Source organism: Mus caroli, chromosome 4 (genome assembly GCF_900094665.2).
Source record: "Mus caroli chromosome 4, CAROLI_EIJ_v1.1, whole genome shotgun sequence".
NCBI classification, from domain to species: domain Eukaryota; kingdom Metazoa; phylum Chordata; class Mammalia; order Rodentia; family Muridae; genus Mus; species Mus caroli.
The window spans coordinates 76,376,196-76,402,549 of record NC_034573.1 but is presented as its reverse complement, the minus strand read 5'-3'; the positions used below and the strand labels follow the sequence as shown (position 1 = coordinate 76,402,549).

Sequence of the window (26,354 nt, the reverse complement as noted above, 5' to 3'; positions counted from 1 at the left end):
GAAGGGAGGCTGCAGTCAGGATGTACTACATGAGAGAAGAACTTTTTACAAAGAAAAAGAAAGTAAACAAAAACAAAACTTTAAAAATAAAATAAAATACTAAAAATAATGGACCAAATAATCATAGCACACGTTGAATGAATTTTAAAAATGTAATACCTTATGAAGCATGTTTTCTATAGTTCTCATGTGATTAGCAACACATTCTTTGTCTCTAGAAAAAAGAGAGAAAGGATTAGGTGTGAGTATAACCCAAGTCTTTCTACATTTGTTTACACTTTAGCCTGAGACACTATTACTAGCTGTCTTTGATCTCCCTTTTAAAACACAAAACTTGATACTGGGGAGGTGGCCTGGCAATGACCTGCTTTCTGTGTGAGTATGACAGGATCCAGATCCCCAGCAGATATCTGAGAAGCCTTGGTGGCAGCCTGTTATTCCAGTCCTCACCCGGTAGACTCGGGCTCCTGGTCAAGCTGGATAGCATGGATAGAGGGAAGTAGTGAGCTCCAGGCTCAACGAAAGACCTTGTCTCAACAAACAGAACAGAAAGCAATCCCAGAAGAGACTCAACATCAACCTATGGCTGTCTCTCTCTCTCTCTCTCTCTCCCTCTCCCTCTCCCTCTCCCTCTCCCTCTCTCACACACACACACACACACACATACACGTACACATACACTGTACACATATGGAAAAGGTACAAACTGGAACCACAGCCACTGATATGTTACACTTAACTCCTATGCACACTTATGCTACGTACCCTAAAGTGGGGGGAGGGACCATAAGTTAAGAGAATGGAAAACATAAAGAAACCATGATTATTATTACATAATTCATAATTTCAGATGTTCTGAAAACACACGACATTCTTTATATCTTTAATTGGTGGCAGACCGTTGTAAATGGTGATGCTGTATAAAATACTATCTATCTATTGCCTTCCTTCACAGTCCTTTCATGGTGTCATAACCTGACAACATATATGTGGTTACAGGTTCTCTTCTTGGCTTGTGTATTTAATTCAGCTTTCACAATGAAATACAAGCTCAAAATGCGAAAGACTAGACTTTAATAATAGTAATCAGGCCTCTTTAGTTGTCTAAGATCCTATGCCCTTAGAAAGGAACCACGGAGACCTAAGTCCCAAATTAACTGTTGAACGTAAAAACTCAACGTAAACCTGGAGGCTTTATAACCTTGTGGCAACACACCTTTGAATACAGGTTCTGTGACACTCAGGCTTAACAACTTAGTCTGTCTCTTCACTTGATGCAAGGAGATCAAGAAAACAGCAACAAGTCTGAATTAGTCAAACTTACACTTTTAGAAGTAAAAATTATATACATTTAAAATGGAGATGCAATGTTATACAGGTGTACAACTTTCCAAATAAGACTATTAGTAGATATTCAAGCAAGCCAATATGTGTACTTTGGACTTCATCTTCTCATCATTCGTAAATGATGTCATCAACCCGGAAGCAATAGGTTTGCTGTTCTAAGATCTCAGATGCCCTACTCTGTAATAATTTACAGGCTTCGCCCTGGAATCTAGAGAGTGCAGTCACACTCACAGTTTGTATCTAACAGGAGTTTGTTTTAAAATGTTAATGAATATTTTTACATTTTCATGAATTAAAGATTCTATACACAAACAGGGAATCAATTAGAGTCATGTGTTCCCTTAATTCTTTTCATTATACTGCTAAATAAAACCCTGTCTTAAAGAAGTCCATAAACCCTGTTATGGGGAAACAAATGAGAATGTAACAGAACTGATCAATTTGAATTTCAAAACCTGTGCATGTCCACCTGTTACATGGTAAAGGGGAAGCATCCTCTGTGTTTCCATAGCTGTTGACGTTGAAATGGTATTTTTCTATTAAATATACTATAGCATATATCTACACAAGCTTAAATGGATTCCCATGATCGGCATGTTTTAGTGACATTTTAAGGCTATGATACACATACTGGTTGTATGCCAACATTTCCTTATGGATATATTACTTGTAATATCAGTAGAATCCACAAAGCAAAATCAGGGTGGGAGCCAGTGGAGTTGGAGGTGGTAAAATACAAATAATATAGAAACAAAGAATGCAACAATGTGAAACTTTTAAATAAACAATTTTATGCTCTGCATTAATTCAAGCACGCAGTGCCAACACCGAGCACTGGATATGCATAATTTGAGGCTACACAGAAGCCTATGCTTCCGAGGCTCCTCAATAAAATATACACTTAGAGTGTGGAGTTAAGAGCTTTCTTTTTGAGGGTATATCAGAGAATTTCAAAGAGAGACAGCTGCACTTTTGTTTTCTAGCACTGTATTATCCAGGGCTAAAACCCAGAGCATGAAAGTAAGAATTGATCTTTTGTCCGTTTTAAGTGATCTCCCCACGGTCCGGATGCTCACTTGGCTGCCATGCGGAGGGCACTCTCTGCATCACGGATGTTCTCCTCCAGTCGACGCTTGTCCTGCTCCAGCTGGGTAAGATGTCTATTGAGCTGACGTAGAGATTGATCTTTCCTTCTCAGCTCCATCTTTGCCTCGGAGAGACTCTGCGAGCAGACAGAAAACAGAGCTACTTGTCAGCCCTGATAATTAACTTCAATTTATGCCATAGGCTATTAGACAAAGAAGAACACAGCCTGGCTGCGAAGGAGAGTTGGGGCATTACACATCAAGGTTTAACAAATTTCCTGCAAAAAATTTTATGTACTTGCTAATCAGAAATGAAAACTATACTGTTATTGAGAAATATTTGACTACAAAGCATAATTCTATTTTATTGTGTTAAGTAAAACAAACCATATTATTACTAAAAATTTCTTATTGCAGAAATCTCAAGCTATAACTCTTTTTAATGATAAAAAATAAAGAATTGATGGGGCAAAGGTACATAAAGATTAGATTCTATTTAACTCTAGACTTGACTAAGTGCTATCAGAGGCCCCACAGGGGAGTATAAGAGAGAAGGAAACCAGGATGCCAGGCAAGTGGTGGGCTCATGTGTTTTTATAACAGACTTTTTATGACAGATTGCTATACACATTTCAGTAGACAAATGGGACTCAGAAACAATTTTTACTTGCTTCCTAACAAATAACTTCCATATCAAGGATAGCTACATAAGTATAATCAGCATGTTTTAACTAATGAGACAGTTAATACTGGCATTTATAATGAGTTAGGGTTTATAAATGCTTTCCTAATCACAGAAGTACAAACTCTGTGGACTCAGAGCTCTTTAAATACCAGCTTAGAATAGAAATTCCAGCACGCAACTGCACAACTGTTTTTGAAGGGTTAAGGGAGAAAGTATTAGAATAAGAAAAAAATTTAAGGGATATTTTCTAGACTAGGTTGCAAACCATACTAGTTTGCAACCTAGTCTAGATCCCCTAGTATGGGAATCAGATGATCTGAACACCAAAAATCCATTCATCCCTTGTCATATCAAATTTCTAAAATAAGCTTATCAAACAGGCTTTACAATTAAATTTCTTGAACAATCAGTCAAACAACTGACTGCACGCACTTCTGTTTCATTCTTTACTAGTTCAGCCACATATGAATATACACAGATGTGGTTCACAGCCCATGAAGAAGAAGCAATATGAAGCTAGTGTTTCATATTTGAAACTCTCCTCTTAATATAGTCACAATGATGGTATAAAACCTAAGCCACTTAGGTGAGCTAAAGCAATTAATTACAAATGATCGGGGAGTGGAAGTGATTCAGTCAAAACGCTGCAAGTTCTTAAATTCAGTAATTCATTTTCAATCAAGTTATTATTATACAAACAAGCATCAAAAAATAAGCAATCAGACAGCAAGGGTTACTCATTAGATACATTTATTTTCAAACTGTAATATTGAAAGATCTTTAAGAACATTGCAAAGTTGATCAATGGGTACCGTGTGATCATCAAATAGAAGACAGTCCAGTGGGCCACTGTACAGTGAGTGGCCATGAGTCACAGCAATGCACTGCAGTTTTTAAGGCTAAAAAATGAATTGAGTATTCCTCCTACAAAGAGATGGTAAGAGCTTGGAAGACGGAAGTATTTCACCCGAGTTGAGCATTTACATAATGTATGCATGTACTGAATCGTCACATGACTAAAGAAGATGTGCCTTTATTTTTAGGTTAAAAAATATATTCACCTTAAATATTTGAAAAAGAATATTCACTGAGGAAATTTTCAAACAATGGTGAAAGACAACAAAGAACATATTCTTTTATTTAAAAAAAAATCCAAGTCTGGTTTTTTGCTAAGATATTTAAAGGCATATCAAGAGATTCTTTGTTTAAAAAACAAAACCTATTTAGTTTAAATCTAGTATTTCTGATATATCACAAGCAATTAAAAAGGCTACATTTCTACTGTCAGTCACCCTAAAGCTTTAATAACAATTCTTCCAAAAGAAGTGACAAATATCTGCCAATCCATTGAAACTGCTGTGCTTAGTAAGCCTTGGGATTGCAGTGTGTGCGTACGAAGGGGCTACCAGGGCTGTAACATACAGTCAGCCTTGCCAGTCCAATCTGAAAGCAATCTGCATCAGTTTGCTTCACTTTAAAACCACACTGGCCCGTTCAACAATCTCTGTTGTACAGTCACAGAAGATATAACGCAGCAACATAACTTTCATATAGCCAAATTGACTCAAGGCTGTTATTTCCAGTTTGTCTCATAAGAGCTATGACAGGGCTATCAGACCCCACGAAAGCGTATACCATCTCAGGGCTGTGGAACACAAACACTTACGTAGTTCCTTGAACGTGAAAATAAAAACAGAAAACTTTTCTTTAAAATAGAAACTGTTATTTTAAGTTTAGGCTTAGGACTTGTTTTAAAGAGCTGGGCGGGGGCGGGGGTGGGGGGAGACCTGACCAAGGAATCTACAAACACCATTGCTCCCTAAAGTTCATGCAAATGTGTATAAAACACAAAATTATAAAAAGTGGGTCAAAAAATTATGTGTTCACCTTAATACTAACCTTTCTGATCAAAAATCGGAATCCTTTTAAAGATCCTGGGCTCCAGTTGCAACTAATTTCATGTGTACCCCATGCTTACTCACAAATCTACTTCCCATGTAAAATACACACGCGACGTGTAAAGTTTTAAGTGGTGCTTCTCTCCTCTCTCGCTCAGATTCACCTAATTAAAACCCACGATAAATTTTATGGACTCTAATATCTCCAACTGAATGACTGCAACCAAGAGGGTGTGCCTCTGGGCAGCCAGGCAGCAATGATAAGCAGCGGGCCAGCCACTAATTTCTCAGGCAGGGTAGATTGTGGAAGGGTGATGTTCTGATATCCCAGGAACTGTTCAGGAGAGAATAGGATAAATCAAGTTTAATAACTCTGCTCCTAATTGTTCCCCCAATGCTCAACTCTAATTACTTGGAGAACTCTCCTGACTGTCACCTGATATTAAGTTGTTGGAGGCTGAGCCTGGAACAGCGAGATAATCAATAAACATTTAGTGGGGAGAAGAATGAAGATCCTGTTAAGCAGTGGGAACCTGCAGCACCCAAAGCCCTTCTGCTCATGAGAAAACCTGTGGGACAGCCATAGTGATTGCAAAGCAATAATCCAAAGCACTGCTTTTAGGCCTGGAGGCCTTTAGGCAACAGTGCATGTGAGAGAAAAGGTTAACGCGGTCACCCTAATTACAGCCCACTCTCACATGCTTCATATAGAAGCGAAGACAAGCCAATTAGGTAGAAAGGAAGATAAGGGAAGTTTTATTTGTATACTAATTAAACCCCTGATGAAATTAAAGGAAAAACATACAGCTCTGTAATTGTGTCTGAGAAAGGTCACTCCGGGTTCAGTTATCAGAACGGCACAGCCTTGAGATACTTCACTTAATCCACAATACAGCTCTCATTTTGTACTCAGGTCTTAATATTTACAAAAAAAAAAAAAAAGGAAGAAAGAAAAGAAAAGAAAACTCGAGGCCTGATACTGAACTTATCTTTAAGTGGTGTGGTGAATAATCTGAGCTGTTAGCAAGTTAGTGCTACGTATTATAAGAGTCTTTTTAAAGGTAAAATATATTCTGCTGACCCAAGAACTTCTGTGTCAGTATTTTCGTCAAAGATTCTACTTTTTATTTTAAATCCAAAAAAAAAAAAATGCTTAAAAACAACTTTTGAAATTCTACCCCATCTAGCACGTCTTTATGATATTTCTCCGCAGCTAAGGCTCATCTTCATGTGTGCCTCGTGATCCGAGAGGAAAACAGGCCAGCGCTTCCAGTAAATACTATTACAAGCTGCCATTTCCACCTGACTCTCTCCCTTTATTGATCACAAAACGTTACTAGTAATAAGAGCTAGCAAAGGACAGTATGGACACAAAGACCATGGATAATACAGAAGGGCCTAGGATAAGTACATGGTAGCTGAGATATTAAATACCCCATACACTTTTAATTTTTTTACTTACAGTTTCTGTAATAAATATGTTACTACTGAACGAGAACATAAATTATTTTAAAGCATTCATAATTTTGCATTTCTAAATCTTTTAAGTTTATTAAGGCTAATAATTTAATTATGACTATAAAATGAAATTATATTGCTTTGCCCAAATAACACATTTTGTCTACTGAAAAAGATATATTGAGATATAATTCACATGTCACTCAATTAGTCCTTTGTAAAATTTATAGACTTCTGAAGCCATCACCAATATAAGTCATTTTTATATTCTTTCCTTTAAGAAAAAAAATCTTTCCAAAAAAATGGTGCCCTATATATAGTGTGTCTAATTATTTCAGCAAAGTCTAATTTAGAGCTACACAAAATATATCAGGTTTATAATTTTGGTAAGTGTTTTTAAAATTTAAAAATTCAGGTGGGTGGTGGTGGTGCACACCTTTAATCCCAGCAACTGGGAGGCAGAGGCAGGCGGATTTCTGAGTTTGAGGTCAGCCTGGTCTACAGAGTGAGTTCCAGGACAGGTATGTCTACATAGTGAAACCCTGTCTCAAAAAAAAATCATAAAATAAATTTCCTGAATCAGAGTATCTTATTAATAATTGTATAATACTATGTAAAAGTTATCTGTATGTTATATATACCTAATTAATATTTCTGCATGCCCAGTGACTCACCTACAGTTTTTTCCCATAAGGGTACAGTCTTGTGCTTTAGACCATTAGGTCACTAGGAAATCTGAGCCCAAGGAGATATAGCTTTTATATATTTTCTTGGGTCTAATGGGGAAAATCTTTGAATCCTGCAGGCTAAAAGCTAATGGCTATTCAATTTGATATTTAAAAGTCAGTCATTGGAAGTGAAAGCAAGAAAAGAAACTTTAAATCATGTTTCAGAAGTCAGGAGAAAATGTAACAATTTTAAGACTAAGTTAGCAGAGCTAAGACACAGTTCAGCATCAGAGAATCTGCCCTTCATGAGTGGGGTTACTGGTCTGATCCCCAACATTGCAAGCAGTAATAACAAGAGCGATCACAATAATACAGTACACTTACTGCTACCCACCTGTGACTTCTGAATACATCCTCCTGGCTAGCAGTCAGAACAAAACATTTCAAAGCTAGAAAAGGAAATTAGGCCATCTTCAGCCAGTCTAAAAAATTATATTAGTTGTACTGGCTAATTTTGTGTCAACTTGACACAGGCTGAAGTTATCACAGAGAAAGGAGCTTCAGTTGAGGAAATGCCTCCATAAGATCCAACTGTAAGGCATTTTCTCAATTAGTGATCAAGGGGGAAAGGCCCCTTGTAGGTGGGACCATCTCTGGGCTGGTAGTCTTGGGTTCTATAAGAGAGCAGGCTGAGCAAGCCAGGGGAAGCAAACCAGTAAAGAACATCCCTCCATGGTCTCTGCATCAGCTCCTGCCTCCTGACCTGTTTGAGTTCCAGTCCTGACTTCTTTGGTGATAAACAGCAGTATGGAAGTGTAAGCCAAATAAACCCTTTCCTCCCCAAGTAACGCTAAAACTCACTATAGTTGACAATTAAGTCAGCAATCTGTGAGCTGAGCAATTAGTTAATTTATAACAAATACACAACAGAAAGAGATAGCATTATGTAGTGTAATTAATTTATGTGTTTTTCTTTCCTTACATCTTTAACAGTTATGTGATGTAATTTTAAGGTGGCTTCCCTAAGGGCATTATCTTTTCTCATTTCCTACTATTAACTTCACATGGAAGGTGGACAGTAGACTTATGAAATGAAGCTGAAGATTAACAACCTCCCCATTTTCAGTGTGGAGTACATGGAAGTGCCTGTTAGAACTCATGTGTCTCAGAAGAAGGAAAAATCCACCAAGAGGACATCTCAGTTCTGAATATCTATCCCACAAATGCAAGGGCATCCACATTCATGGAAGAAACATTACTAAAGCTTAAATCACACATGGAACACCACACATTAATAGTGAAAGACTTCAACGCCCCATTCTCACCAATGGACAGGTCATCCAGACAGAATCTAAACAAAGAAATAATGAAACTAATAGACACTATGAATCAAATGGATCTAATAGATATCTACAGAACATTTCACCCAAATACAAAAGAATATACCTTCCTCTCAGCACCTCATGGGACCTTCTACAAAACTGACCACAGACTGGCTCACAAAACAAGTCTTGATAATACAAGAAAACTGAAATAACCCCATGTATCTTATCATACCACCATAGGTTAAAGCTGGACTTCAACAACAACAGGAACAAACTCACGGAAACTGAATTCTTTACTCCATGACCACAGGGTCAGGGAAGAAATAGAGAAAGAAATTAATATTTTTCTAGAACTCAAAAGAAAATGAAGGCACAACCTACCCAAACTTATGGGACACAATAAAAGCAGTGTTAAGAGAAAATCTCATGCTATTAAGTGCCTTCACAAAGGAATTGGAGATGTTCCTTACTGGCAATTTAAAAGCACATGTGAAAGCTCTAGAACAAAAAGAAGCTAACACACCCAAGAGAAGTCGATGGAGGAAATAATCAAACTCAGAGCTGAAATCAATAAGTCAAGAAACAAACAGAACAACACAATCAACAAAACCAAGAGCTGGTTCTTTGAGAAAATCAACGAGATAGATTAGCCAAACTAACTAAAAGGCAGAGAGAGAGAGACAGAGACAGAGACAGAGAGACAGAGAGACAGAGAGAGACAGAGAGAGAGAGAGAACACCCAAATTCACAAAATCAGAAATGAAAAGAGAGACATAACAACAGACACTGAGGACATTCAAAGAACCATTAGGTCTTACTTCAAAAGCCTGTACTTCACAAAATTGTAAAAATCTATATGAAATTGATGGTTTTCTAGACAGATATCAATTACCAAAGCTAAATCAAGATCAGGCAAATTATCTGAATAGTTCTATAACCCCTAATAAAATAAAAGTAGTCATTAAAAGTCTCCCAACCAAAAAAAAGCCCAGGACCAGGTTTTAGTGCAGAATTCTACCAGACATTAAAAGAAAAGCTAATTCCAATACTCCTCAAACTATTCCACAAAATAGAAACAGAAGTGATATTACCAAACACATTCTGTGAGGCCACCATCACCCTGATACCTAAACCATACAAAGGCTCAACAAAGAAAGAAAACTTCAGACGAATTTCCCAAGAAACACTGATACTAAAATACTAAGAAACCAAACCCAAAACACATCAAAAACAGCATCCATCATGATCAAGTAGGCTTCATCCCAGGGATGCAGGGGTGTATCACTATATAAAAATCCATTAATTTAATCCACCATATAAATAAACTGAAAAAAAATCATATGGTCATCTCATTAGATGCTGAAAAGGTCTTTGACAATAATCTTTCAAGTTCAAAGTCTGGAGAGATCAGGGATACAAGATGCATACCTACACATAATAAAAGTCATATGGAGCCAAGAGCAAAATTCAAATTAAATGGAGAGAAACGTAAAGCAATTCCACCAAAATTAGGGATGAGACAAGGCTGCCCACTTTCTCCTTATCGACTCAACGTAGTACTTGAAGTTACAGACAGAGCAACAAGACATCGGGATACAAATTGGAAAGGAAGAAGTCAATGTATTGGTATTCACAGATGTTATGATAGTATACATACGTGACATCAAGACTTCTATCAGAGAATTCTTACAACTGATAAATACACCTTCATCAAAGTGTCTGGATACAAAATTAACTAAAAGAAAATTAGTAGCCTTCTTTATACAAACAATAAACACGCTGAGAAAGAATCAGTGAAATCACACCCTTTACAATAGCTACAATTATTATAAGATATCCTGGTGTGACTCTACCTAAGCAAGTGAAAGACCTATATGATAGGAATGACAAGTCTCTGAAGAACGAAACTGAAGAAGATATCAGAAGATGGAATGAATCAGTAGTATTAACATAGTAAAAAGGACCACCTTACCAAAAGCAATCTACATGTTCAAAGCAATTATCATAAAAATTCCAACATAATTCTTTACAGAAAGAGCAACTCTGAACTTCATATGGAAAAACAAATGAGTGAAAACAATATCCTATCAAATAAAAGAACTTCTGGAAGTATCACCATCCCTGATTTCTAGCTATACTACACAGCAAAAGCAATAGAAATCATGTGGTACTGGAATAAAAACAGACAGGGTGGTCAATGGAATCAAAGAGAATACCAGAAATAAACTCACAAACCTATGGATACTTGTTATTTGACAAAGAAGCCAAAACTATACAATGGAAAAATGAAAGCGTCTTCAACAAATGGTGCTGGTCTAACTGGATGTCTGCATATTGGAAAATGCAAATAGATCCATATTTATCACCCTTCACAAAACTCCAGTTCAAGTAGATCAAAGACCTCAACATAAAACTGGATATACTAAACCTATTAAAAGAAAAAGTGGGAAACTGCCTTGAACACATCAGGTAAATTCCTGAGCAGAATACCAATAGCTCAGGCACTGAGACCAACAATTAATAAATGGGACCTCATGAAAACGAAAAGCTTTTGCAAGGCTAAGGACACCATCACCTGGACAAAATGGCAGCCTATAAAATGGAAAAAGATAGTTACCAACCCTACATATGACAGAGTTCCAAAATAAACAAAGAACTCAAGAAAGTAGACACTAACAAACCAAATAACCCAATTTTTAAAATGGGGTACAAAACTAACAGAGAATTCGCAACAGAGAAATCTCTAATAGCCAAGAAGCACTTAAAGAAATGTTCAGTGTCCTTAGTCATCAGGGAAATACAAATCAAAATAACTCGGAGATTTCATCTTACAGCTGTCAGAATGGCTAAGATCAAAAACTTAAGCAACAGCTCATGCTGACAAGGATGTGGAGCAAGGGCAACACTTCATTGCTGGTGGGAGTGCAAACTTGTACAATCACTTTGGAAATCAGTTTGGTGGTTTCTCAGAAAACTGGAAATAGTTCTATCCCAAGACCTAGATATATCACCCCTGGCATAGACCTAAGAGATGCCCCAATATACCACAAGGACACCTGCTCAACAATGTTCACAGCAGCTTTATTCATAATAGCCAGAAACTGGAAACTACCTAGATGTCCCTCAACTGAAGACTGGATGAACAAAACATGGTCCATCTATACAATGGAAATCTATTCAGCTATTAAAACAATGACATCATGAAATTTGCAGGCAATTGGGTGGAACTTGAAAAGATCATCCTGAGTGAGGTAACCCAGACTCAGAAAGACATGTACGGTATATACTCACTTATGAGCGAATATTAGCAATAAAGTATAGAACAACCATGCTACAATCCACAGACCCAAAAAAGTTAAGTAACAAGGAGGGCCCAAGGGATGATTCTGGAATCTCACCGAGAAGGTCATATAAAATAGAATCAGGGGTAGATGAAGTGAACAGGATGGGAGAGGGGGTGGTAAGAGAATAGTAGGGTTCAATTCTGGGGAAGGTAGAGGGAGAGAGAACTGGAGTGGGGGTCAGGGGGAAGGCATATCGCTGGAACCAGCTTGAGAGGCTTTACCTAGGACAACAGAAACTCCCAGGAATCTATAAGGGTGACCCTAGCTAAGACATGGAACCTAAAACAGCCACCTCCTGTAACCAGGCAAGACTTCCAATGGAAGGATGGGAACACCTAACCTGCTACAAACCATCAACCAACAATTTGCCCTGCCTACAAGATGCACAGGGATAAAGATGGAATAGAAATTGAGAAAATAGCCAACCTATGATGATTGTCATTTGAGAGGTTTTACCCAGGATCTGATGGAAACAGATGCAGAGACCCACAGCCAAACATTAGGCAGAGCTCAGGGAATCTTGTAGAAGGAGGGGAGGAAGAACTGAAGAAGCCAGAGAGGTCTAGGACACACAAGAAAACCTACAGAATCAATTACCCTGGGCCCATAGGGGCTCACAGAGACTAAACCACCAACCAGAAAGCATGGGAAGTATCTAGGTCCCCTACACAGATGTAACAGATGTGCAGCTTGTCTTTATGTGGGTCCCCTAAAAGCAGGCAACAGGGTCCATCTCGGACCCTGTTGCCTGCTTTTGTATCCCTTCTAACTGGGCTACCTTGCCTAGCCACAATAGAAAATGCACTGCAACTTGATATGCCAAGGTGGGCTGATATCCATGGGAGGCCTCCCCTTCTGTTAAGAGAAAGGGACAGGGTAGGGGGAAGGGAAGCTTGGAGGAGAAATAGGAGGGGAAGCTGGGATAGGGATGTAAAGTAAATAAATAAATTAGTGAGGAAAAGGAAGGAATTAGTCCAGTCAGGCTGGCTGATCTCTTGGTCAAGGGAACACCCCTCAGGAGGGCAGAGGAGGGCAGGTCCACCTTAAGGCATGCTAAAGAAAAAGGTGTAGCTCATCTTTTTCTTCCCTTTTCTGGGGGTGGGGGGGGATGTTGGCCAGGGACTAGTAATGCTTTTGCAACTATTAACTTAGTTAGGTTTTACTGCTGTGATAAAGAACATGACCAAAAGCAATTTGGGGGGGGGGGGAGAATGTATCTGGCCTACATATCCTAGGTGACAGTTCACTGAGGGGAAGCCATGTAGAAATTGAAGCAGAGGCCATAGATGAATGCTACTTACTGGCTTACTCCTCATGGCTTTCTCAGTCTGCTTTCTTTACATTCCTGGACCACCTACCCAGGTCTGAGCCCTCCCACAGTCACAATTAAGAAAATGTCCTACAAACTTGCCTGCCGACAATGTGGCAAGGCATTTTCTCAATGAAAGTTCCTCTTCCTAAATGACCAGCTTGTGTCAAATTGATGGGGGCTGGGAGGAGAGATAGGACAGGTAGCTTGGGCTCTTTCACTCTTTCTGTAAAGCTTCCCTCCCCACCGTGCGGCTGCTTGCCCACCATGTGGCAACTTGTCTGCCATATGGCTGCCCTCTATGTCTTATTTGAATGGCATGGTGAGCTCTCTCTCTCTCTCTCTCTCTCTCTCTCTCTCTCTCTCTCTCTCTGTGTGTGTGTGGGGGGGTGTGTATGTGTGTCTGTCTGTCTGTCTGTCTGTGAAAACAAGACCATCATCATTATTTAGTAAATAAGCCAAGGATAAAACATAAATATCTGCAAATCAAACAAACACAACCCTGTCTATGCTGTGGATCAGCGCTCCTGCAAGACCCATGTGTCAAAGGCTCAGTTACTAGGCTGTAATACAAGTGGTGGTTGGTGGGACCTTTAGGAAGTGAGACATAATTACAAGGGTTAGATCCCTCGAGGGCTGAGTTGGAATGGGACACCAGAAGCCCGGACCCTGCTTCCACTCAGCTTCTCAGCCACCATGAGGCAAAAAGCATTCCTTCTCTACAAGTCCTGTCATGGCATGCTACTCTGTCGTCCGAAGCCTCTTCATCCATAGGAACAAGCATTTCTCCTCTAAGCTCAGGTATCGAGTTATGGTACTAGGAAGCTGGTTAGTATGGCTCCATTGTGACATACGTTTTTAAATTCTTTTATTTTTGAGATTATAATTACATTATCTCCCCCTTCCCTTTTCTCCCTAAACTCTATTATAAATCCCTCCTTCCTCTCTTTCAAATTCATGGCTGGGTTTTTTTCTTTTCATTAATTGGTGTGTGTGTGTGTTCAGTCTGTACAGCGTCGCTTGGATGTTTGTTTTCAGCGCTTACTATTTGGTATTGGATAATCAACTGGTGTGCTTGTCCCTGGAGAAGACTGTTTCTCCTGCTCTTGGGATTCTTTAGCAGCCTGTAGTTCATCATGTAAGCTTGAAGTCTTATGAGCTTCCCCCCATTCAGCAGCATGTCTGCTGATGTCATCCTTCTTAAGTTCAGGTTTACATAGATATGATAGTAAAACTTTGTCAGTGTAGCTTCTTCCCTCCTAGGAGACCTAATCCTACAGCAAACTCCCTATTCAAAGGACTCCCAAAACATTATTATAAGGTATTGCTAGTTGCACTGCCACCCCTACCCTCCAGAGGTGGAAGATAAGTTTCTATTACCGAATACATCATGCACTTCAAACTCATGGCACAGAGGCCTGAGCTGGAACTGACCTGGACACCTCTTGACCAAGGACCAGCTTCCATGGTACCAGAAGGCACCATGGAAGCTTCCAAATGAGCAAAGCAACCAGTAGCCCTACCCAGCTCTGACTGCACCCCAACAATAGGAATCATGGTACAGTAACCCTAAGAATGCAGTAGAGGCATGCATACCTTGGTGGTAACCAACATCTCTCTAATTGGACCAACTCAACAAAAGGAAAAACAGGTCTGGCACTAGATAAATTAAATCAATATATCAAGCTGCATAACTCACTTAGGACCTGTAGCGCCTTCCCCCTGCTAAGGAAATCTTAGCTCCTATTGAAGGACACCCTGCCTACATTAATTCAAAATATCGCCTTCAAACAACTAATGCCACATTGCCTAGCTTGCAAGATTACAGTGATAGGAAAAGTAAAGAAATTCATGACAAAATTTATTCATCAATATATAAGAACAGAATTGTATTATCCGTGCCCCTACACAGATAAAGAAGATAAAATGGTGGGGAGGGAAGGAATGTGAAAAGAAACCAACAGTGAATCAGGAAGTCCAGAGCATCTGTGCCATAAACACTTTGCCGCAGCAGGCTGAGTGAAGTGATACAGGCAAAGAGCAACAAGATGCCCCTGTTTCGTCTGACTGCTCATTTCCCTTGCGGTGCTAATGTTGTACACATTCTAACAAGGAAGTGAAAACTGCAGGGCTCCCATACAGAAAACAGACTTCATTCAACGTGATGACTGAACCAAGCTAGTGGCTTCTCCCAGTGTCTAGCTAAAATATCCACATACTGCAACATGGAAGAAAACATGTATGTTTTGCGTTTAAATTTTAACCTTCCAAACAGGAGACACTTTAAAAAGATTAAAAGAAATATAAACAGTTTGCTGACTTGTGAATACTGAAAGGGATATCTCCCCAAATGAAATAACTTAATCATTTTCCACTGAGAGTCCCATTTTATAAGGAGCACCCCTGTAAAATGTCCATAAGCAATTATCAAAGACACCTTTCCATGCTCTAAGATCAACAATTGTTAAATGGAACCTCATGAAACTGGAAAGTTTTCTATAAGGCAAAGGACATAGTCGAAAAGACAAATCGGTAACCTACAGATTGGGAAAAATTCTTCACTAACCCCACATCTGATAGGGCTAATATCCAAAATATATCAAGAACTCAAGAAGTTAATCACCAAAAAAACCAAACAACCCAATCAAAAACTGAAGTATAGAACTAAACTGAGAATTCACAACTGAAGAATCTGGAATGACTGAGAAACACCTAAAGAAATCTTCAAAGTCCTTAGTGATCAGAGAAATGAAAATCAAAACAACCATGAGATTCCACCTTATACCAATCAGAATGGCTAAGTTCAAAACTTAAGGTGACAGCACATGTTGGAGGGGATGTGGAGAAAGAGAAACACTCATCCATTGCTGGTTGGATTGCAAGCTTGTACAACCACTCTAGAAATCAATCTGGGGGTTCCTCAGAAAATTGAAATAGGTCTACCTGAAGACCCAGCTATAACACTCTTGGGCATATACCCAAAAGATGCCTCACCATGCCACAGGGGCACGTGTTCTACTATGTTCATAGCGACCGTATTTGTGATAGCCAGAAGTTGGAAACAACCAATATGTCCCACTACAGAATAATGGATACAGAAAATGTGGTTCCTTTACACAATGGAATATAACACAGCTATTAAGAACAAGGCCATCCTGAGTTTTGCAGGCAAATGGATGGAACTAGAAAATATCATCCTGAGTGAGGTAACTCAGATGCAAAAGGACATACATGGTATGTACTCACTAATAAGTGGATATTAGCAAAACAAAAAAAAGTACAGAATACCCAAGATACAGTCCACAGAACTCAAAAAAACTCAACAAGCTGAAGTGCCCAAGTGAGGATGTCTCAGTCCCAGTTGGGAGAGAGAAGAAAGCAATCACAAGTGGGGAAAGAGGAAGGGGCCTGGGAGGGAAAGTGGACTGGGTGAGAGGAGAATGAGAAGGGGAGGAAAGGGGAACCTGATCTAGTATTGGGTGAGAGAAAAGGTCTAAAGCCCTGAGGGCCAGCAGAAAGAATGTAAACAGGAAACCTCAGGAAATAGGAGGTTGGGAGGACCCCCAAGAATGCACCAGAGACCTGGGAGGTAAGAGAGTCCCAGGACTCAAAGGGAGGGACCTTAGATGAACCACCTGACAGTAGGGAGAGGGAACATATAGTGCTCACCTCCAGCAGGAAGACAGGAGATCAAGTGAGGGATGGGGTTCCCATTCCACAGTCACACCTCTGACCCATAATTGTTCCTGTCTGAATGAATTACAGGGATGGAAACGGAGAGGAGCCTGAGGGAAAGAAGGTCCAGCGACAGGCCCAAAGTGGGATCCAGCTCAAGGGGAGTCCCAAGGCCTGACACTATTACTGAGGCTGTGGAGTGCTCACAAAAAGGGACCTATCATGACTGCCCTCTGAAAGCGTCAATAAGCAGCTGAGAGAAATATGCAGATATTTGCACCCAACCAATGACAGAAGCAGTGGACCCCTGTTGTTGAATTAGGGAAGGCTGAAAGAAGGTGAGGAGAAGGGCAATCCTGCAGGAGGACCATCAGTCTCAATTAATCTGGACCCCTGAGATCTCTTAAACACTGGTCCACCAAAAAGACAGCATAGATCAGCTGATATGAGACCCTCAACACACATGCAGTAGAGAACTTCCAGATCTATGTTCATTCAGAGATGATGCACCTAACCCTCAAGAGACTGGAGGCCATAGGGAGTTTAGAGATCAGGTGGGATGGGGGATGGGGACATCCACGTGGAGATGGGGTTGGGTGAGGAGGTGTGGGATATGGAGCAGTCCGAGGGTGGATGGGGGAGGCGGGGAATGGAATATGGAGTATAATAAATAAATAAATAAATAAATAAATAAATAAATAAATAAGATTTAAAAAAAAACCTTTGCCTGTATGGGTTTTGTTTTAAATACTTATCTGAAAACCCAACTTAAATGTTGGATATAACTATAATATAGGTTTATTCTTCTAACATATACCTTGTGCTTCTTTATCAATCAAAGCCATAAAGAATAGTAATAATAACAGAACCAGTTTCTGAATTCCTTGTTCCGGACGTTGATGCGGTTGGTACTCACAGTAACTCCATGAAGAAACTGCTACTATCTCACTTTACAAATGAGGAAACTGAGTCACTGGGCTCAAATGACCAAACTGTACAGAGTCTAAAACCAGGCCATCTAGTGTGTAGATGAATTCATCCTTATATGCAAATGATAGATTCTTCCTAGAAGTGGCTATCAGGAACAAATGAGGAGGGTTAAAGGGCAGGTGACATTAGAGCTAAGTGCTCAGTGGTGAGGAGAGCATCCTCGTATCCTCGGCAAACTGAAAGCACAAGTGGGGATGCCCACTGACGCACAAGGGGAGACAGGACACTGCTGAGAGTGACAGATGGACGGGTGAAAACAGTCAAGGGTCACACGTGATCAGATCACAAAAGGGTGATCAGCAAATTGGACCATTCCCTTGCATGTGACTTGTACACAGCACTTTGTGGGGCTGCATAAGGATACTTGGGGATGGGGCAGGCTTTGCTAGGGATGCTGAATTCGTAGGCACCCAACCCTTGTCCTTTCAGCCAGATTTATTTTAACATTTTCTGTGAGCTTTGTACAAGATTCTGTCCAATGCCTAAGTGTGCCAACTGTTGTCACAGGAGGCATGGAACGCTGCTGAGGGTTCCAGGCTGGGAAGCAGAATTCCCCACGCTGTCCTGGGATCACACGTGCAAACTCTAACTGCCAAATTACAATAAACACCAGAGATCAGGCTGGATCGACCTCAACAAATCTTTGCAAAAAACTCTAAGCAATATTTAATATGATTTCTCCTTTGAGGAAAAAGACTCATAGATAGACTAAATATATATACAAAATACATATTTTGAAGTAAACAATTTTCCTTAATAAGCTAAAGAATATTCATCAAAATTCACTTTTATTATCCAGATGGACTACACTTAATATTAACTTCCCACAAATGTAGCATACCAGCTATATATTGTATTTCTAATAATTATATGAAATTCTGCAAATTATTTAAATTATATGAAGGTCTTAAGGCTTGGGTGAAAGCAGAAATATACAATGAAAGGAATATGTTTCTTCAGAAACCAAAAACATAGGCAGATAATTTAACTCAGGGGCTGTTTTCTGAGAGGAAACACCTTGACGGGTTTATACTGTTTCCTACTGTGTGGGAAAAAAAAGATCATGAAAGTTGTTTTAACAGTCCTGAGTGAAATGTGTAATTTCACTTTCCCTCAGTACTCCCACTAATTATAGACAGGAAGCTGGGGGTATAATCAGAAGTGCAGTGCATGCATGGATTGGGCCCTGGGTTCAATCCCAGCACCAAACAGGGAAAGGGGAGGGAGGGGAGGGGTAAAGGAAGCTGAGTGGGGACCCACATGTAAACTAACCCTACTTCCCACAAGAGTGTGCAAATTCACACAACACCCCAAGAATACAGTGTGCTAGGGATGGATCTAAGCCTGGTTGCGATATCTGTAGAAACAGTGCTCAGGAAAACACCTGCACTTGTTCAGAGAATAATACTTGAAAAATAAAGTCTGTGTGTGTGTGTCTGTGTGTGTGTGTGTGTGTGTCTGTGTGTGTGTGCAAGAATGTACATGTGTGTGCACATTTGTGCATGTGAATGCATGTGAGTGTGTACATATATGTGTACCTTCATGTATGCATGCACTATGTGCATGTGTACATGTATAGGGGCTTATGTGCATGTGTGTCTGCATGCATGCAGGTGTGTGTGTGTGTGTCTCATTTATTCTAGGGAAGCACTGTAGCAATATAACAAAATACACAGATTGCTTCAGGTTAGATTTATGTGTTACATGTGTATTTACATACTCAGTAAACAGTACCATTTGAATCATAAAAATCTCACAATAAAATCAACATGTTTCACATTTCTGATCCCTCCATTATCAACCCATTTACCTGAAGTAAAACAGAATTCTAGCCTTCTAAATGAGAGAGGTCACCATCTAGCGGTGGTTCCTTGAAATGTCAGCAACATGGCTTCTGGAACCCAGAAAATGCTAAATGAAATATGTCTAACCTTAAGCACACATACTCTCAAACTTACTTATAAATAACACAATGTAGAATAATTTTTAATACTAAGGAAGACTTTAGAGAAAGAGAGAAATTGTCACTAGACATATGGATTCCTAAGATAATTGTTCTCAGCCCTATATAAAAAATAAAGAAGACATATTGTGTGAGTTCCTTTGTGATTGTGTTGCCTCATTCAGGATGATGCCCTCCAGGTCCATCCATTTGNCTAGGAATTTCATAAATTCATTCTTTTTAATAGCTGAGTAGTACTCCATTGTGTAAATGTACCACATTTTCTGTATCCATTCCTCTGTTGAGGGGCATCTGGGTTCAGGGGAACGCCAGGGCCAAAAAAATGGGAATGGGTGGGAAGNGAAGTGGGGGGGAGGGTATGGGGGACTTTTGGGATAGCATTGGAAATGTAATTGAAGAAAATACATAATAAAAAATATTAAAAAAATTTTAAAATTTTAAAAAAAGAAGAAAACCCAGATATTAAAACATAAAGTTTGATCAAATTCAGTCAGTATGGCTAACTAGAAAAATGTGTTCATTTAGTATGCATTAGAAGGAAGGAAAAATATTATTTCAATACATTGTGCTATTAATCAGATTATTCTCTCACTTCCCTGAGAGGACATATATCCTTTGATCCTACTGACTTCAAGCCTTGCCAACATAAGCTGGGGTGCCCTGTCTGGACAGAAAGCCTGTATGTACCATGCTTGTCCTGCTGAAATCAGAAGTGTGTGTGGTACTTGCTCTGTTTGTTGAAATGTAGTTAGAAGTGAAAGTTGACCCCAAGAAGACACAAAACAGCAGTGTGACTACACAAACCTACTGCTACAAAACCAACTGTGTCCCAGAACAAGAATGCCCTGTCACCTAGGGAATGTAGATTGCACCTGGAATGTGATGTACAACGGAATATTTGTCATCGCAAGGCCACTGAAATCGCAGAGTGGTTTGAAGCGGCATCATAATGCAGGGTGTCCTGACATATTTCCACATTTGGTAATTTACTCTGAAACTTATGTGCCTCTAAAAAATCTAGATAATTTAGAAAATCAGTTTCTAGGCTGATTTAATAATGAATCATCAAGAAGATAACTGATTTTTAATTAAAAACTAAAAATTGTAGAGAAAGTCACTTGAGATAAACTAGTATAAAGACATATATATGATCCCACTGCTATTTTATATACAGATGTTGACTATGCACACTACTAGCCAAAATAAATTTACCTGCACAGCTATAACTCATACAAAGTATATTTTCCAAATCCCTAATTTATATTTAATAATTAATACAATAATATTTTAAAGTAATTGTTTATCCATAAAGATATAAATAGAAGATATATAGAGGAAATTCTTCCTTCTCTTTGCCTTCTTACAAGCATAGCATGAGTATAAAGCAGACTATATTTTAAACACATGTATGATATACACATTATATGTACATACATTAAATGCATGCATTTAAAATAAGATAGATACACCAAAATCATAGAAGCACTTCTTTTTTCTAATATTTTCAAGATAATATGTGTAAACTTTTATAACTGAAAGTACATTATACACATTGCCAAGCTCAGCTTTTACCACACTTTACACTCCTATGTAGGATGTCATATCAATAGTAATGAGAACTCCTTCTAGAGTCTTCAACTACACAGTAGTTTAGCAAACAACTACATTACTTTTTTTCATATTCCCTGTTATATACTTTTAAATATATATTTTTGGAATACTCCCTATATTTTCATGGTATTTCTGGAAATAAAAAAATAATAATTTTTTTCAGTGTTCAAAGATCAAAGCACTGAAGAGTCAAATTGGCTGTATAACTACCTAGTGTTTCAAATGCTGCAATATCAGTTCTCGAAGATTAATCAGCAGCTCCTCAAGGAGTGAGATCACGCTGCAATGTGCCAAAACTGCCAAGGAAAACTTAAGAGTTAATTACGTTTTTCCTAGAAACAGAGAAGTATAATTATTTAGAAAATGTAGTTCACATAGGGGTAAAATTACCTCTAAGATGAATTAAACATTGTCATTTAATCATGTTAGAATTATGAACATATAATTGGATAATTACCCAAGAGTCTAAGTACTTATATTCACACCCATTCCATTAAAAATGCAATGTTCTAAAGTCACAATAATGGACCATAATTAAATGAAGTGCTCCTGAGACAAAAGTGCCACTGCAGCTGGGCGTGGCAGCGAAGACTCTGAATTCTAGTACTCTGGAGGCCAAGACAGAAGGGGCCCCTCAAATCCAGGGCCAGCACTGCATACATAGTAAGTTCCAGGTCAGCCCAGTCTTCAGAGGGAGACTGTCTCATAACTAAATAAACAAATAGATAAAACAAAAAAATGATGAGTCCTAAATTAATGAGAACTACGACAGTTAGATTCAGATAGCGATTGCATTTTTTCTGGCCCGTTAACCTAAAATGCATTGGTTTTTAACTTTAAAATGTGCCCATCAAAGCACTAAAATAAGGATAAAAGATTGCTTAGTCATGCTGACTAAGAGCATGACTTCTGCAAAGGACAGGTTTGAGTCCCCGCACACACATGGTGGCTGGAGCTGTAATGCTGGTCCCAAGGGTCCAGCACCCTCTTCTGGCTTCTGTGGGGACCAGGTACACATGTGGTAGACCTATGTGCATGCAGACAAAACACCTACACACAGAAAATAATACAATTTTAAAATATAAAAGTATCTTCATAGTCAATGGTAGACTATTTAAACCATATCATTTGAATCACTTTTCACTTCATTCAAAAAATAATCTATGACAAAGAAAAATATTAGTATCTAACTCAATAAACATTTCTGTGTTCAGTTCCTCACCCCACAGCCTGAGGTCTGTGTATCTTGTTTTTTCATCCTAAAATATAGATGATACTATTTGTCTCAAAATTATTTTGAAGATGAAATGTGTTATTACCTGAAAATTACTTAGCATGATTAAATCTTAGAAAATACATCTTAGCTATTTGTATGTAGTGTTAAGAACAGATGCTAACAGAATTTACACAGTCTCAGAAGCCTCGACCTCAAAGTTTTAACAACAGCCTCCACTGTGGTTGAAAATAAAACAAACCACTGAGCGAATACAGGATAATGAGAGCTACTAAGATTACATATTCATAATACATAAAATGTTTTAGCATGTTAATTCTTTAAAGAAAATAAAGATAAAAGTCAAATTCAATCTTCTAGAGGATATGTGGAAATATGGTATATTAATATCATTTGCAAAAACTTGAGAACTCTGGTGTCCAGACAGAAATGTATAATTCCCATGAAAATGTAACTTCATTCAAGAAATGGCTGGCACTCAGAGGTCAAGTGCTAGCCACAGCTAAGTCAGTTAAACTGAAGAAAGGAACTGAGAAAGAGACAAAAACACAGAGAAGCCTGCATAGACCCATTTGGCTTATTATGTCCTCAACCTATACTACAGAGCAATAGTGATATTTTAAAAACAACAAAACTTTATGGCATTGGTACAGAAACAGACATGTTGATTAAATCAAATCAAAGACCTAGAAATAAACCCACACACCTATGGACACTTGATCTTTGACAAAAGAAGCCAAGACCATACAATGGAAAAGAGAAAGCATCTTTAACAAATGGCACTGGTCAAACTGGATGTCTACATGTAGAAGAATGAAAACAGATCCATATTTATCATCCTGCACAAAACTCAAATCCAAGTGAATCAGGACCTCAACATAAAACAGGATACACTAAATCTCATAGAAGAGAATGTGGGAAATACCCTGAATACACATTGGTACAGGAGATAATTTCCTGAACAGAACTCCAATGCTCTAAGATCAACAATTGATAAGCAGGACCTCATGAAACTGCAAAACTTCTGTAAGGCAAAGGACACTGTCAATAGGACAAAACTCAGTCTACAGATTGGGAAAGGATCTTCACTAACCCTACATCTGACAGAGGGCTAATATCCAAATTTTAAAAAGAACTCAAGAAGTTACATACCAATAATCCAAATAACTCAGGGCACAGAGCTGAACAGAGAGTTCTCAACAGAGGAATCATGAATGACTGAGAAGCTCTTAAAGAAAGAAATATTTAAAGTCCTTGTCATCAGGGAAATACAAATCAAAACAACTCTGAGATTCCATCTTACACCAGTCAGAATGGTTAAGATAAAAAGCTCACGGGATAGCAGATGCTGGCGAAGATGTTGGCAAGGGGAACACTCCTCCATTGCTGGTGGGAGCGTATACTTGTACAACCACTTTGGGAATCAACTTGGCGGTTTCTCAGAAAACAGAATAGTTCTACCACAATCAAAAGCTTTAAAAAATGAAAATCCTTCTAGATCCCAGGAAAAGCTGATCAGAGGTACCCTAAGGAACATTCTTGAGGGTGGAACTTCTTTACAGAGAGCAGGGTAAACATGAGAGGCTCAGGCAGGGAACAAAAAGAAATCAAAGTCCAAATACCCTAATACCCTCCCTCTAACTGGACAGGACTTTAATACCAAAACAAGCAACGCCAGCAGAGCAGACCAGCCAGAGAAGTCCTATACACGGATATTCAGACTACCAGGGAGGTGTGACCTCAAACATTTTTAAAGGTGGTCTTGTACGCTTATTGATTATTTTTGCACATTTCAAGGTAAAGTGGTTTCTCTGTAGTTGACTCAATAATATAGCTAAGATCTCTCGGGATCAGGATTTTATAAGAACGTTTTCTATTTCTGAGAGAAAATTAGAAGACAAGGCTCAAACCTAACCAGGACACAGTGTATGCAGGTATGTGTGTGAAACCTGCAACTATTTAGATTACAATCCCATTTTCCTTCCAAAGCATAAGTCAATAAATCTTTTCTTCTGCACTATAGATTTCAAGGTCATGGCCAAAGATGTTTATTAGTGTAATTACAGTGTAGAAATAATACCACTAAGCCTTCAGCTACAGGTCTCATAAGTTACTAGAAATAAAAGATTAAGAAAAATGCCAAGTATCTTTTAATTCTCAGACCCTGAGCTTTCCTGGAGGGGCACGCTCCTTCTACAGGATCTTAGTATATTTACAGTTAGCCTTCAATGTCGCTAAACAGGCTTGCCAAATAATTCTGATTTAAAACATTAATACATTTCCCTTTTTCCTTCCGTTTAAAACTATACTAAATCATTCTCTTATGGTATTCTCTAATATGTATTCTTTAAACTGTATTGCTATACATAGAGTGTATTTTAAATGATTTTAAACTTAAAAATATTAAGATATGGCATAAAGCAGAGGTTAAAAACAGCAAAACTGTGAAACAATTAAAAAGAACTCATTAATATAATGAATCCTAAATGTTAAGAGACTTTCTCACCAGAATCTCTATTCAATTTCTAAGTGCTCACGATTCTATACACTTCTTAAACGGAGTTTAAACTGTAAGCGCACACAATGGCAACAAGCTTGCCTGGCTTGCCACCCACAATGGCTTCGTGTGTTAATCACTGGTAATGAGCACAGAATCCCAGCTTCAAAGACAAAGCTGTAGCTATGGTGAAGGCTGGGTCCGCTGTGCCCATGAGACAGACAACGGCAGTGGACGAGAACATCTGACTCCTGGCACCTGAACATCCCTTCACTGAGGTCTTTACAACCACCAGAGCCGAAGGACCTGTCCAGACAGCTGGGGGTGTGGGGGATGCAGGGGTGGCAGGGCCTTTTGTTTGTTTGAACAAAAATCTCTTTTTAGTGTGCGTCCCTTTTATTAAGCAGCAAACAGTACCACAGAACTTAGAAAATAAATACCCTGCTTGCTTTCTCACTAAAATAACACGAATTATGACATTGTTGAGACTCTTAGTGAACGTTTTGCTGACCACAGCATATCTGGGGTGTTTGAGGCTAAAGTAACTCTCAGCAGGTAAGCCAGTCTTTCATGTGTTGCCCTTCAAAACAACAGAGCCGCTTTCTTATAAGAATGTTGGCTTAAACTAGATCTTCTACTGATGCTTGGTAACTTATGCAATGCAAAAACTGTCCAACCACCTTCCAGGGAGGCTGTCCCAGCGAGTCCGGCCACTGTGTGAGAAGTACTGTTGCAAACTGCATTAAGTGTGTAGGATATCAGTCCTCAGCCAAGGAACCTGGACTGCAAGTGTGGCCCTTATGCTCTCCCAGACTGCTTCTTCAGTCTTGTTCATTCAGGAGTCTGCTTTTTGTTTTTTTTTGTTGTTGTTGTTTTTGGCTATCAGCATGGCACAGAGTTCTTGTTTTAGCACATATCACATGAATCTCTTTTATAGTGAGTTTTGAAATGAATTCTCATCAGAGGAAATACGTTGTAGTCAGACCAGTGGCACCTTATATTTTATCATTTTAGACCTTAATATAGGGAGTGATTTTCATATTCCCTTATTTATGCAAACCCCAATCTTCAAAGCTTCCCTCTTGTCTCTCTTACTACTTTAGTTCACTTCGGGTGTGCTTTCACTGTAGTCACAGGTGACTGCTCTTTTTTTTTTTTTAATTGTGAAGTCTTTTTTTTTAATTTTTAATATTTTTATTACATATTTTCCTCAGTTACATTTCCAATGCTATCCCAAAAGTCCCCCATAGCGCCCCCCACTTCCC

General features: G+C 38.8%; 1 protein-coding gene across 1 annotated transcript in view; it reads right to left on the bottom strand.

Moving 5' to 3' along the window:
- Positions 1-26,354, bottom strand: part of Ccdc171 (coiled-coil domain containing 171) — a 349,604-nt gene that overhangs the window by 133,923 nt on the left and 189,327 nt on the right. Inside the window, exons 21-22 of the mRNA XM_021161203.2 lie at positions 2,424-2,569; positions 160-214 (exon numbers count right to left, since the gene is read on the bottom strand). Of these exons, the coding sequence (XP_021016862.1) occupies positions 160-214; positions 2,424-2,569 (201 nt within the window). The remainder of the gene's footprint in view (positions 1-159; positions 215-2,423; positions 2,570-26,354) is intronic.